Source organism: Talpa occidentalis, unplaced genomic scaffold (assembly GCF_014898055.3).
Source record: "Talpa occidentalis isolate TD23 unplaced genomic scaffold, MPIMG_talOcc4v2.1 talOcc4.274, whole genome shotgun sequence".
NCBI classification, from domain to species: domain Eukaryota; kingdom Metazoa; phylum Chordata; class Mammalia; order Eulipotyphla; family Talpidae; genus Talpa; species Talpa occidentalis.
Window position 1 is genome coordinate 13,667 of NW_023602896.1, and position 13,810 is coordinate 27,476.

General features: G+C 37.2%; 1 protein-coding gene across 1 annotated transcript; it reads left to right on the forward strand.

Annotated features, from left to right (window-relative positions):
* Positions 1–367: 367 nt before the first annotated feature.
* On the forward strand, positions 368–11,374 carry LOC119254047 (phosphoglucomutase-like protein 5). Its single transcript, XM_037521229.2, has 5 exons — positions 368–554; positions 3,868–4,014; positions 7,822–7,947; positions 9,377–9,567; positions 10,916–11,374. The coding sequence occupies exons 1-5, from the start codon at positions 383–385 to the stop codon at positions 11,072–11,074; spliced, it is 795 nt and encodes a 264-aa protein (XP_037377126.1). The 5' UTR covers positions 368–382; the 3' UTR covers positions 11,075–11,374.
* The last annotated feature ends 2,436 nt before the right edge of the window (positions 11,375–13,810 follow it).

A 13,810-nucleotide genomic window follows, 5' to 3' on the forward strand; every position in this document is an offset into this window, starting at 1 on the left:
CCAGCAAGTCTTCACTCTATCTGGGCTCTAGCGTTCGTTCTGCCGCTTCTAGGCTTCTCTTTCGGCTTCGGCTTCGGCTTCGGCTTCGGCTTCGGCTTCGGCTTCGGCTTCGGCTTCGGCTTCGGCTTCGGCTTCGGCTTCGGCTTCTATTGCTGCTGCTGCTGGCGTCCCCGTGACGCCGCCCTTAAAAAGCGCAGTCTTAGCGCAGGTGAATCCCATCTACCTATGCCACACCCTACTCCAGGTGCCCGCCATCAGGCATGCATTCAGGACCGCAAGGGTCCATCATCTATCCTCATGGCAGGAGGGCAGAAAAGCCTGACATTTTTCCTTACCCTACACCTTCTATCCCATGTAACTAAATTGATTTTTTCCCCCCTGGATGATCCAGATTGGACGACTGATAATCGGACAGAATGGCATCTTGTCGACACCTGCAGTTTCCTGCATTATCAGAAAGATCAAGGCAGCTGGTGGAATCATCCTAACAGCCAGCCACTGCCCTGGAGGACCAGGGGGAGAGTTCGGAGTGAAGTTTAATGTTGCCAATGGAGGTATGTTATTCAGGATATGATTTGTCATGATATCCTTCTTCTTACATTATATAGATTTACAATGATCATATAATGGTAGACAAGCAAAGTGGATAGAAAATGGCTCAGAAAAATCCACTGAGGTGCCTGTATTAGGGTTTTCTAGAGAAAGACAACTGATAGGATATAAAGAGATACACGGAATTAACAGTTGTGATTATGGAGTCTGGGATTCCCCAAGATCTGTAGTTGGCAGCTGGAGACTGTAGGGTAAGGTAAAAAAGTATCAGGCTTTTCTGCCCTCCCGCCATTAGGATTGATGATGGATCCTTGGGGTCCTGAATGCATGCCTGATGGCGGGCACCTGGAGTAGGGTGTGGGCATATGTAGATGGGATTCACCTGGGCTGAGAGACTGGGCTTATAAGGGCGGAGTCACGGGGACACCAGCAGAATGACCGGAAGAACCACGAGAGGAGCAGAGAACAAGCCTAACAGAGAACGCTGGAGAGCCCAGAAAGAGTGAAGATTTGCTGCCAGCACCCCTGCCAGCCATGTACCTGGTAAATCCCAATAAAAGCCTGAAAAGCCACCGAGGGCTCCGGTACTCTTCTTTAGCCCATCTGCTCGGGTCCATAGAGATCCTGCTCCGTGTCCTGCTGCCCCACACAAGACCCAAGAGAGCTGAGGGTGTGGCTGCCTGAAAAGGAGCAGAGTTGACGGTGTAAGTAACACTGATTCTGAGTCTGCTACTGAAGCCACTAGAGGACCGATGTGTCTGTTTAGGGACAGGCAGAGAGATCAAATTCTCCCTTACTCAGCTTTTTTGTTCCTTCCAGGAACAGTGGGTTGGTTGTATGAGGCCCACCCTGTTGGGAAGGACCAACTGCTTTACTTGTCTATCCACTGAAATGTAAATCTCATCCAGTAACATCCTCATAGACAATATCTGGACAAAACCTAATATCTGGGCACCCTGTGGCTAGTCAGTTAATCATCAAATTGTTTAAGGTGACATACTGAGGAGGTAGCATACTGGAATCTTGAACCCATTTGATCTCTTGGTCCCCTGCACTCCTCAGAACAGTGAAGTGATTGAATAGTTGATTTTTTTCTTAGTATGAAAGGACTCTAGGTTTTGTTTTTTTTTAAAGATTTATTTATTTATACAAGCACTGGTGTACAGGCCAGAGGCATGGAAGGGTGAGAGGATTCACCAGAGACAGCAGGGAGCAGAGCAGGCAGTTGGACAGAGAACACTGCTGAGGGGAGCAGTGGGTGAGACAGGAGAGGTCTTCTGTGCCATGTGGGCATCTCACTGTCTGGCTGGGAATCGAACCTGTGCTGCAGAGGCTGCGGACAGCTGCACAGAGCTGTACTCAACATGCTGTGCCACCGGGGAGGCCCAGGACTCTAGGTTTTTATGGTTGGAAAATAACCTCACAGTCATTTAGAATATTCCCTTCATTTTACAGAACAATTTGAAGCCTTGAGAGGCTGCTCTGTGCTCAAGGTCACCTTGCTGGCTGCTCAAGGCCAGACATGATTTTTCAGCACAAATCCTGGACTTTCTGATAGTGTTGACTTTCTTTCACTGAAATGCATGTAATTTTATTTTTTCATTGTGATCTTCACTTTTACCATATGACAAAAAAAAACAAAAAAAACTTGGTAAAATCTAGCTCTCTTCTCTCCTGTCTACTGCAGTGGGCTATGCTGATTTTTAAAACGGCTTTAATGAGGTGTATGTACTTGATATATGAAAAACCAGCACATATTAAATGTATATGATTTGATGAGTTTGGATGCTGTTTGCTTTTATATGTTTAGTGAGCATTTGTCAGGAGGCAGTAATTGAATTATGCTCTAAACAGCACTGTCAAATAGAAATACATTGTGAGTCACATAAATGATTGAAATTTTTTTAGTACCAGGGTAACAAATGGGAAAAGAAACAAGTGAATAATATATTTTTACCCTAAATATGGAAAATATTATCATTCTAACATGCTACTATAAAATGATTAATGGAGTCTTACATTTTTCAATGAACTCCCCAAATTTGATTGGCATTTTATAGTTATATCACATAGTCAGTTTGACTAGTCCCACTTCAAGTGCTCAATAGCGACATATGGTTAGTGATTTTTATGTTAGACAGTGCAGCTCTAAGGACTGGGATATAGAAGAAATGAAGAAATAGTTTCTGTTTAGTAGAAAGTTACAGTATAGTTGATGAGTGAGATTTATATACAAAACTATCTGCCTACCTATCTACCTGCCTATCTGTACTGTATACTTTATTTATTTATTTTTTTATAGAGGCATGTTTTATTTATTTATTTGTTTGTTTTTTGTTTATACAAGCACTGGGTACAGTCAGAAGCGCGGGAGGGTGAGAGAATCCACCAGAGCCAGAGCAGGGAGCAGAGCAGGCAGAAGGACCGAAGTACACTGCTGAGGGGAGCAGCGGGCGGCAGGAGAGGTCTGCGCGCCAGGTGGGACCCTCCTTAGGTGGCCGGGGAGCAGCCGGGGATCGAACCGGTGCTGCAGAGGCTGCGGGCAGCTTCGCAACCCAGCGCTCAACCGCTGCCCCACCGGGAGGCCCTGTACTATATACTTTAGATCCTTAAATTCAATTTGTTTGAATCCCAAACTTGTTGCAAAAATCTAGAGATTTGCATTAAGGTAGAAAAAATTAAAAAAAGAAAACACTGAAGAAAAACAACTATAGAATTCATGTTCATTTTATTAGTTTATCCAACTTAATTGTGAACTTGACCTTATAAGGAAATATATCCAGTTTTTTTTTTTAAATCTCATTTTAAAGACTTGGGCATTACTACAGCATGTAAATAGGAATATAACTTACCCTGGGAAGCTCACACATTAGTAGGCAGCAGATATGTGAGTAGAAACCTTATTTTCTATCTCTAGGTACACTTGGGAAGTTGCAATTTAAATCTGGAATCTCTCACTTCTGTCAAATGCATATCCTGTTTGTGTCTCATATCCTGAATAAAGCTGATTACATAACCGGGACTCCCTGGCAGGTGTGAAACTATTTTTAGGGAAGACATATCATTGCTTAAAAGTAGACTAAGACAAACATGTGGGTTATTAGCCTACATAAAACAGGTGAGGCTGACCAAATTTCCTCCACAGTGGATAAATATAGCTTAAGAGATATCGAGGCTAATTAAACTGTGAGCTGTTGTCTATTGTTCAGAGAACAAATGAATCCTACTTGGTGGAGGAGGAGGTAACATTTTCTTATCTAATTTTGGGCATGTTTAAAAAAATATTTTAGGTGGTGCATTACTTTTAAATTTTAGGTCCTGCGCCAGATGTCGTCTCTGACAAAATTTATCAAATCAGCAAAACCATTGAGGAATATGCCATATGTCCTGATCTTCGAATTGACCTATCTCGACTAGGAAGACAAGAATTTGACCTGGAGAACAAATTCAAACCATTTAGAGGTAATAGAACATATTTTGAAGAAGTAGAATTACTCGAAGGTTGGGGGTGACTGATTTCTAGAGGGTGTATCCATAGGGAAGTGATTGGGTTTTCTATCTTAGAAGTAACTCTTGACAAATAGATGGGATCTATTTGCTCTTGGGAATGAAGGTAGCCAAGATATTCAGAATTGGTACCTTTCAAAAACCTCTTTCCAAACTCTGTTATTTTCAATACAGGAGAAAATTTCATAGCTGACTCTCTTATAGCATTCAAAGAAGGCTATGAATCGCAAAACATGTCTTTATTTTCCAACTAGTTAAGATGAAGGTGCTGTAATAAATTAAATAGTGAAGAAGAGACACAGCACGGTAGTGAGGCTATTAAAGTTTCCATAGAAGGTTTCTAAGCCAGAAACATGCAATTTAGTTTGATTCTGTGCACAATTATTGATCACCTACTCTGTACCAAACACCATGTTAGATTTTACAAAGCAATTCAGTTAAGTGCAAAAGTATTTAGGCAAGTGGTTTAAGGATCAAATAACCAGAATAAAATTGGCAAAGATATTATCCTAATTATAGTGTGAATAAACTTTCTAAAATACTTAGCTTATAACCTGTCAAGCTACAGATTAATATTGAACCATGTAACATTAATAGCATATGTAGGTACATAATACCCCCAGTTATATCCTATTGCTTTTTCCTAGAAGACCTACGAGTAGCAATAAAGCAAATACATCTTTTTCTCCTTTACTGCCCCTATATGCCGAAGTACAGTTTATATTAAGAGGGAACCCCTTATTCCACAAATAATTTAAGGTAGTGAAAAAGATAAAATATACTTGTCTTATGGTCACCTGGTTCTTTAGGCACAGAGAAGAGCTTGAAATGGACTGTTGAGGGTCAAAGTATTGGGCGAACATTTCACATTTTTGGAAAAGATTTTGAATCAACCCCTTGCTTATCTAGCCAGCAGAAATTAATTGAAAGTCATGTTATGCTTAGGTCCTGATGACTTAGGCACTGGACAAAATTTGCTTTGATCAATCTAGAGGGGTCGCGAGCTTATGTGCATGCGCACACACACACACACACACACACACACACACACACTTAAACATAATGATTTGACAACTAAAGGCAAGGGATGTAGTATATTAAATGAAATCTCTTACATATTCTTTATTTTTGGTATCTTCATAATTTTTGTGGTTATTCAAGAAACCCAGATTTTTGATGAGCTCAAAGTCTGATTGTTTTAGTCACATTGTTAGTGTGAAGAGTTTTCTAAAATCCTATAGATGCAGGATGTGAGTAGAAAGATTTCTTGACACCCAAGAAAAATTTGAAGGTAATTCTTGGTATAATTGATATACTGCTCTTGGGATAATTTCTTTATTATGATCTTGCTCTTTTAAATGTTGAGCAAGGTTTCAGTTAATTGGAAGCAAATCAGTCAATGACCTTTCACTTTATTGCATCAGGGGCATGAACTGTTTGATGTGAACTTTCATGAATATTCCCTGAATTCTACCTGCTTCCTTGTTTTTGCCACTTCTGTTCCATATAGTAGTAGATTGAGCAGGTAGCACAATTCTAGGGAGTTTATTTGCAGCAAGCATTTTTGCTGCATAATTGGTCATAAGGCTAATTTTGTCTTAAAAAAGATAAAATCACCCCCCCCCATGAAAGAGGAACATTGAAAGGATTTACAAAAGTTTTTTTTCCTTGCTAAAATTTCTGCATTTATTGAGAGAGATATCAGTTTCTAAATACTAAATGGATGTATGTAGCTAAGCTTTATATTGTGATGTGAAAGTTTCTGTATTACTCATTGACAGATGAAGGATGCTGCTATTGCTTATCATTATATGTAACACATGTAACTGATAACACATACCTGGATTGCATTTAAATGCTTTATCACATACTTCTTCTAAGCCAGATTCTGTACTAGTACCAAAATTCTATCTCATGTCCTCCACTGTCAAACAACAAACAATTTTCATCATTTTCCAGAGACGTATTCATAAGGAATCATGTAACCATTTCTTTTGGGGGGGGCAGGGGCATTAGGAAGAGCTTGATTCTCCATTTGCCTCCAACTTCTAATATTGTATGACAAATTTGGTAAGATGGCAAAGGGAACAACTTGTTGCATCTAGATGAGCTAAAGAATTGATAATTAATGCTCTCAAAGACTTGTGGATTACTAGCTATCTTTTCTGTATTTGCCATAGCTTGTTAAACTTTTGGTTTTGATGGCTGGAGGGGTGACTGCTTACTGAAAGATTTGCAAACTGATGTGTTATTTTCAGTACAGTCTATAATCTGGCTTTACACTCTGTTATTTCACACTTCCAGTAAGTTTTACTGCTGTATTTTTATTATATAAAAAAAATGGGAGCACTACATCAGCTGAAACCAGACTCAACCAGTTCTTTTTATCTTTTACTGCAAAATTGCCTTATGACCAATTAGTTATGTGTGAAAATGTTTGTGGTAAAGAACATGTGATGAAACTACACAACACATTTTCTAAGTACCAAGTGTATTTAGACAGGGGACCCAAGAATTAAAGAGTCAGTATGAAATTACCAAAATATCCTTTATTATAGTGAGTAAATTTCTAATGTATTCTGTAATGCCCTTTTATTTTATAGATTATTTGTTTTATTGTGTAAATTATTCATATAACAAAGCCTACTGTTACAACATTTTTAGGCATTCAACTCATAGATTGTTAATTGATTTTATAGATTAATATCCTTATGTCAAAAGATGATTAAAGCTCTTTGTGTTCCCTGAAAAATAATTTGTATTTCATTTAAGTGGACACATATATTTTATTTGTGATTAAAGAGCAAAAAAGTATTTTTCTTTGTATATTTGACCACATATTAAAATCTCTTCAATTAGATATTATATTTGTATTTGCTGAAAAAATTTAAAGGTAGATTGATAATATTTTAATGAGCGTCAAGTATTCACAATTCCAAAGTATTATCTATCTGAAGAAATTGAAAAAAAGTATGTAAGTTTCAAAATTTAACTACAAATTTAAAAGTATGACTTTTGGACAGATTTTAGTGCCTAAAGTTCCTATACTGCTTCTAGGAAAATACTTTGGGTATTAATTAATTATTAATTGATTACCTAGTTTGAAAAATAATAGGATGTATTCTGTAATTTATGTATCTATCAAATAAGTGGAAAAGACTTGTTTTGGATTCCTAGTCATTAGGTGGTGCCAGGCACTGATGAACATGTGTGTTTAGTGAGGATTTGTAGAAATCTGGTATTTTCCTGAATTGGTACGAAAGACACAAGAGATTTCATATAAATTCAGAAATATGTTCTTCTGCACCAATTCAGAACTTGGATCTGGTGGGCATGATAGCATTGGTAAAAGGTCACTGCTGAGCTCGCTCCTTGATTTGTTTTACACCAGCCCCCACAGGAGAGGCAACTAGTGTTACAAGATACCTTTTAGCATCTAGTTGTATGGGATTTTTTAGAGGAAGGTGGGAGTAGGGATAACAGTGCATAGTTTTATCATAAACTACTTTATTCTGTGGTTGATTTTTCACTTGCAAAGAAGAGTTTATAACTTGATATTATTTATACCCATTGACATTTGTAGTATCTTGATTGTGCTTTAATGATTGATTTTGTCTACAAGTGAACACTTCACTTCCCATATGTGTGGCGTTATCATGGGTCTGTGATTAGTATTTCATGATATGATGATAGTGATTTCATTTTTACACCTCTGAGAATATCCTTGGTCATTGATGTTTCCTGCTGTTTCCCTTTCCTTAGTGGAGATAGTGGATCCAGTGGATATCTATCTCAACCTCCTTCGGAACATTTTTGACTTTAATGCCATCAAGAGTTTGCTGACTGGGCCCAGCCAACTGAAGATCCGAGTTGATGCAATGCATGGAGGTAAATTCATAGCCTTCTACTTATCAGTGGGAAAGAAATATTAAGAAGACCTCTACACATGTTGGGTTTCTGGGGATATGAGGAAGGTTAGATTCATATGTTGTCCCGTGTGTGTATATTCAGATGTTTGGAATGCTTTGAAAGACTTCAGGGCTGTGATGAACATGGAAGTGTAGCTGTCTCTTCAATTTAGTGTTCTGGTGTTCTTCGGGTAAATACCCGGAAGTGGGATAACTGGATTGCATAGAATTTGTATTTTTAATTTTTTGAGGAATCTCTCATTTTGAATAGGAGATTTGATATTCTTTTCTTTCATAATTTTATGCCAGTGTTCCATTGTCTTACAACCATTTGTAGTAAACTTGAGAAATCTGGTGCTATTCTGATTTTTTATCCATTGTATGAAAACTTTTTTCTCTTCCACAGGCAAAATGAAAAGGTTTGTTTTGTATTAGTGAAAAATAAATAGAAAGCAAATCTTTCCATATATTTCAGCCAACAGGATTATCGACTAGTCCCCAAAGTGCTGTATGTCCTACCATAGTTTCTGTTCCCATACTCACAATGTTCTTTCCATTTGGATGGCTTCCCCACTCTGTCAAATTTATATTCTCCCTTTGAGTCCCTGAGAAATACTGCTTCCTTCTTGAAGATTTACCTGTGGTCATTCTTTTACTTAAGCCATTCTTTTTCTTGGATCTAATTATTCCATAAATATCCATTGAATGGACTAGTCTTATAGTGACAGTCACTGACATGTAGATTTGACTCATCCTATGTCTAGATTAAGAGCCCAGTGATGTGGGATCTGTATGTTTTGGTCTTTGAATACAATCCCCTCCATCCCTAACATTGGAGTTCCATGTTAGACATGCTGTAACTGAGTGGTGAACTGGAAAATACTATTCCTTAGCATTTATTTTGTAAAATGTGCTTAGTTTTATGTGCTTCAGCGGTTTCCAGTGTTTAATTAGACACTTGGCAGAGTTAAAATGATTGCAGAGACAAAGAACACTGCTGGAGCCTTTTAGTGCTTTAGTGCTTTTGCCTATGTTTAACTAAAGCTTTTAATACGTAAAAAGCAATAGACAATGAATCATTTTAAAGCAGTTGATTTCTTTCTGGCAACACTTGAGAAAAGTTGTGGAGAAAAAGCTCATGTAACTGGGTTATTGAATACACTTTCTATAAATCTAACACAGTAACCCGCCTATAGTAGATACTCAATGAATAAGTAGCAGTTGAAGTAAATATTATTCTCTACTGTGTCTTGAAAAATATTATAGAATTTATCTTTTTCCCCCTTCTGTATTATTAAGTGAACTTTTTGTTTTAATCAGAAAAAAAAAAAAAAAAACAACCAAAAACCCAAAACCCCACCCTGGAGGGTTCTACAAAGATTTCACATGGTTGTATATCTTTTCTTTAGTTATGGGACCCTATGTGAGAAAAGTTTTGTGTGATGAACTGGGTGCCCCAGCTAATTCTGCAATAAACTGTGTTCCCTTGGAAGACTTTGGAGGACAGCATCCTGACCCAAACCTGACATATGCAACGACCCTTCTGGAAGCTATGAAAGGAGGGGAATATGGGTTTGGAGCTGCATTTGATGCTGATGGGGTAAGTAGGGAAATTTTCAGCCTGTTCTTTTTCCTGTGCTGGGTATTTTCATAGTAAACGTTTTCACCATATAGCTAATTGGCCATAGGAAAATTTTGCAACAGAGCAAACTCAAAAGCACATAATGAAGCATGAAAATTAATAACAATTAAAAATACAAAGTATTCAAATTTGAATATATTGCAGAAATAAAAATCTTTGAACATGTTTACAAACGTGCGTAGATTCATGGCAATACTGGACAAAGAATTTTCTTTTGCAGACTGTACCTAGCAATGCTTTTCCAAGGCTTTCCTTTATTCATAGTATTATACATTTTTTTGGTGATCATATTTTCAAGTGTGAAATCAAAGACTGTAAAGCCAGATTGCATACTAATACACTAGAAAATGTAGGGCAATGTTACCTTTCAGCCAATTAGTTATGTGGCAAAATTCTTATGATGAGACTTCTTGAAGTGAAAATAGAACCTTGCTTACCATATAATGAGCCAAACATTGGAAACCAGAGAATTAATGAATACATCCTGGAGTTGACATGTATGGAGCAGACCCTAACTGGCTCTGTATCTGCTTTGCTTTTTTTTAATTTTTATTTATTTATTTATTTATTTATTTAAAATTTTATTTATTTATGCATACAAGAATTGGGGTGTAAGCCAGAGGTGCAGGGGTGAGAGAATTCACCAGAGACAGAGTGGCGAGCAAGACAGGTGGATCTACTGAAATACACTGCTGAGGGGAGCAGCGGGGAAGGCAGGAGAGTTCTGCTGAGCCATGTGGGTTGCACTCTGGCCGGCCAGGGATGGAACCAATGCTGCAGTGGCTTGTGACAGCCTGACAGCTCTGTCTTTAACCCCTGCACTACCAGGTCCTGCTTTGCTGTTTAATGGCTAAGTATTGCAATTAAATAGCCACTACCTTTCTTAGACCCAGGTTAGCATTGTTGTAAAAAGGCTATTTCTTTGAAAAATATTTTTTATGCAATGAAGTTTTATTTATGGCTGGTTTTGTTGAAAGCACCATGTTTAGGAACCAATCATTTCAGCACCAATCCCTGTTCTGCTTCATGTTTGAGGGAAAGCAGGAATTACGTCTGTGAAGGATACTGAAACCTGAGATGTAGTCATGCACATTTCAGCTGGTGAAACACATTCTTAGCTGCCTCAATATTCTGGACCCTACACTATCAGAGATTTAAATGGTTTCCTATGACCTCTTTGGCCTCATTCAAGTTGGTTTAGGTTGTTTAGATAGAGGATGGCAGTGAAGTGGCTTGTGATGATTATGGGAATGGATTATGCTAGCGGCAGGTACCTCTGACCATTTTCACACATTCCTTCCCACAGGACCGTTATATGATCTTAGGCCAAAATGGCTTCTTTGTGAGCCCTTCCGACTCCCTGGCCATTATTGCCGCCAACCTCCCTTGCATTCCATATTTCCGCCAGATGGGGGTCCGAGGGTTTGGGAGGAGTATGCCTACCAGCACGGCCCTGGACAGGTAAGCAAGCCTGTCTCATGAAAACCTTTGTGGAAAATCTCTGATGTTGATAGCCCCTTTGTCAGTAGCTGTCACTCAGTTCTTCCTGCTGTATTGGAGCTTGTGGAAAGCCTGGGACATTAGGATATGGTGTATATTCTAGGAGGAGCATCTTGGTTCTGTCATTATTAGCTATGGAATTTGGGAGGCATATTTTATTCCTATGCCTCAATTGTCTAATATTAGTATTATGAGGCCAATATTAGTATCGCTGTTTCATGGATTGTTCTGCGATATGACCATAGTGGATCACACAAAAAATTTGACAGAGTGCCTGGTATGTAGTAAAGACTTCATAAATGTCTAGTAATAAAATTTGTGAAATATGTCAGTGAGATGGAAGGAACATAGGCTTTCAGGTTAGGTTATTAAGTACACATAGATAGCATGTGAAAATGCTAGCTTGTATCCATATTAGTTCTGTAAAAATAGAAATAATACATTACAGTTTTCTGTGAGACTAAAACGAGATACACATGGAAATTGCCCAGTAGATGCACATAGGAGATTCAAACAATATTGGGTTTCTTTCTCCTTGACTAACCCATCATTACAATCTTTTACTTTAACTTATAAAATAGTAAATTTCAGAGTCTAATATTTTCATGCAACGTATGTTATAACATGAATAATACATGTGCATGGTGGAAAGTTAGAAAACTCAGATAAATAAGAACTGTAAACATATCACTCTCCCTGAGTTATATATGTTTATGAATGAATGTATCTTCCTTATCAGATCTCTTTATATAATTATAAATCTCATAAAGTTACAGAATATATGTAATATGTATATATTTGCCTCTTGTAATACCAAAATGAGATCTGAAAGTATATACTGCTTTGTAATTTGCTTTACTTTTCCATTGACAATCTCTAATTTTGTATTAATATGTTTTTATGTCATCTAAAGCCAAGATTATATTCATATTTTCTGAGAGTCCACAAAATGTTTTATGGGTGCTTTCCCCAAAGCATCATTCCATTCAAGACAATTATTGCAATTGGTTGTTCTGTCCCTTAAATATTTTATAACCTAACACAATCTTCTTTTTTTTTTTTTTTACTTCATTACAATGATTTTTGAAGAGACTGATTTTTGAGGTTGTCTTACAGAATCCGACCTTCTGAATTTCTGTGGTTATTTCCTCTTGGTGTTATTCATTCATTCATGAAGTAAAAATTACATGCAGTGAAATGAGTAATCTTAAGGGTATAATCTAATGAATTTTGAAAGATAACTCAAGTTAAGATATAGAAACTATCACTCAAAATTTTCTCCTGTGCCTCCTTCCAGTCCTCCATAAGCAACCATTGTCATAATTTCTATTACCATACATAAGTTTTGGCTGTTCTTGAAGTGCACATAAATAGAACCATATAATATATATGTTATTGTTTTTATTTAATGTTTATTTTTGAATCATCCCCATTGACTTCATGCATTAGTAGTTCATTACCTTTTGTTGCTGTAAAATACCATTGTATGAATGTATCACAATTTATTTTTCCAATCTCCTGTTAGCTATTCTGAATTGTGCTGCTATTAACATTTTTATATAAGTCTTTTTGTGGAGACATCTTCATTTCTCCTGGGTAAATATCTAAGAGCAGAATCCTGGTTGTTGGGTAGATGTATATTTAATCTTAAAAGAAACTTCCCAGTTATTTTCTATTTTACACTCGCATTGCCTGAGAGAATTCTTATTGTATTATACTCTTATTAGTATTTGGTACTATCTGCCCTTTTTATTTCAGCTATTTTAGAAAGTGTAAATTATTATTTCACTGTGGTTTAGATTTTTATCATCCTAATAAGTAGAGATAATGAATTCACTTTCAAATGCTTATTGTCTAACTGTGTAACTGTGTTATGTATGCTCAAAATGTATTTGCTCATTTAAAAATGTGAGTTCTCTTTTTTATTATTGATTCATAGAAATTCTTTATATTCTCTGGATAGTAAGTCTTTTGTCAGATGATATGTATGGCAAATGTTTTTCCCTTCCTGTTTCTTGTGTTTTCATATTCTTAGTGGTATATTCTTATGAGCATAAATTTTAAATTTTGATGAGGTACAGTTTAATTTTTTCTTGTATCATTATTATGTATTTTTTTTTCCTCTGTAAGATCTTTTCTTATCCCTAGGTCAGAGAGACCCTTGTTAATTTTTTACAATTGAGTCTATAATGATTTTGTTTTTGTTTTCACTCTTTTTTTAAATTAAGGTAACATTAGTTTACAACACTGTCAATGATTAAGGGGAATAGGTTCAAACGTCCTCAGATGCATGTCACTACACTACCCCACAACCGAAACACCTTAGTTCTTGCCTTAGACTATTGTGTTCTCTTATCCCTTGTTCTCACTCCTACCTTCCCTCCCCCACTAGCATCTTCAGTTTTGTATTCATATTTCTAGAGTTTATTTTGGTTTAGTTTTGTTGGTAACTTTTTTTTTATTTCTCTCTTTTTTTAAAGATTTATTTATTTATGCATGTAAGAACTGGGGTACAGGCCAGAGATGCGGGGGGTGAGAGGATTCAACAGAGACAGAGTAGGGAGCAGAACAGGCAGATTGACTGAAATATACTGCTGAGGGGAGCAGCAGGCGAGTCAAGAGAGGTATGCTGCACCGTGTGTGGAGCTCCTTGGCTGGCAGGGGATTGAACTCATGCTGCAGAGGCTGTAGATAGCTTCAC

Coding starts and splice junctions, on each gene's coding strand:
- LOC119254047 (XM_037521229.2), top strand. CDS start 383: ATGATCCAGATTGGACGACTGATAATCGGACAGAATGGCATCTTGTCG. Junction 555..3,867: donor GTTTAATGTTGCCAATGGAG/GTATGTTATTCA, acceptor TTTAAATTTTAG/GTCCTGCGCCAGATGTCGTC. Junction 4,015..7,821: donor CAAATTCAAACCATTTAGAG/GTAATAGAACAT, acceptor CCCTTTCCTTAG/TGGAGATAGTGGATCCAGTG.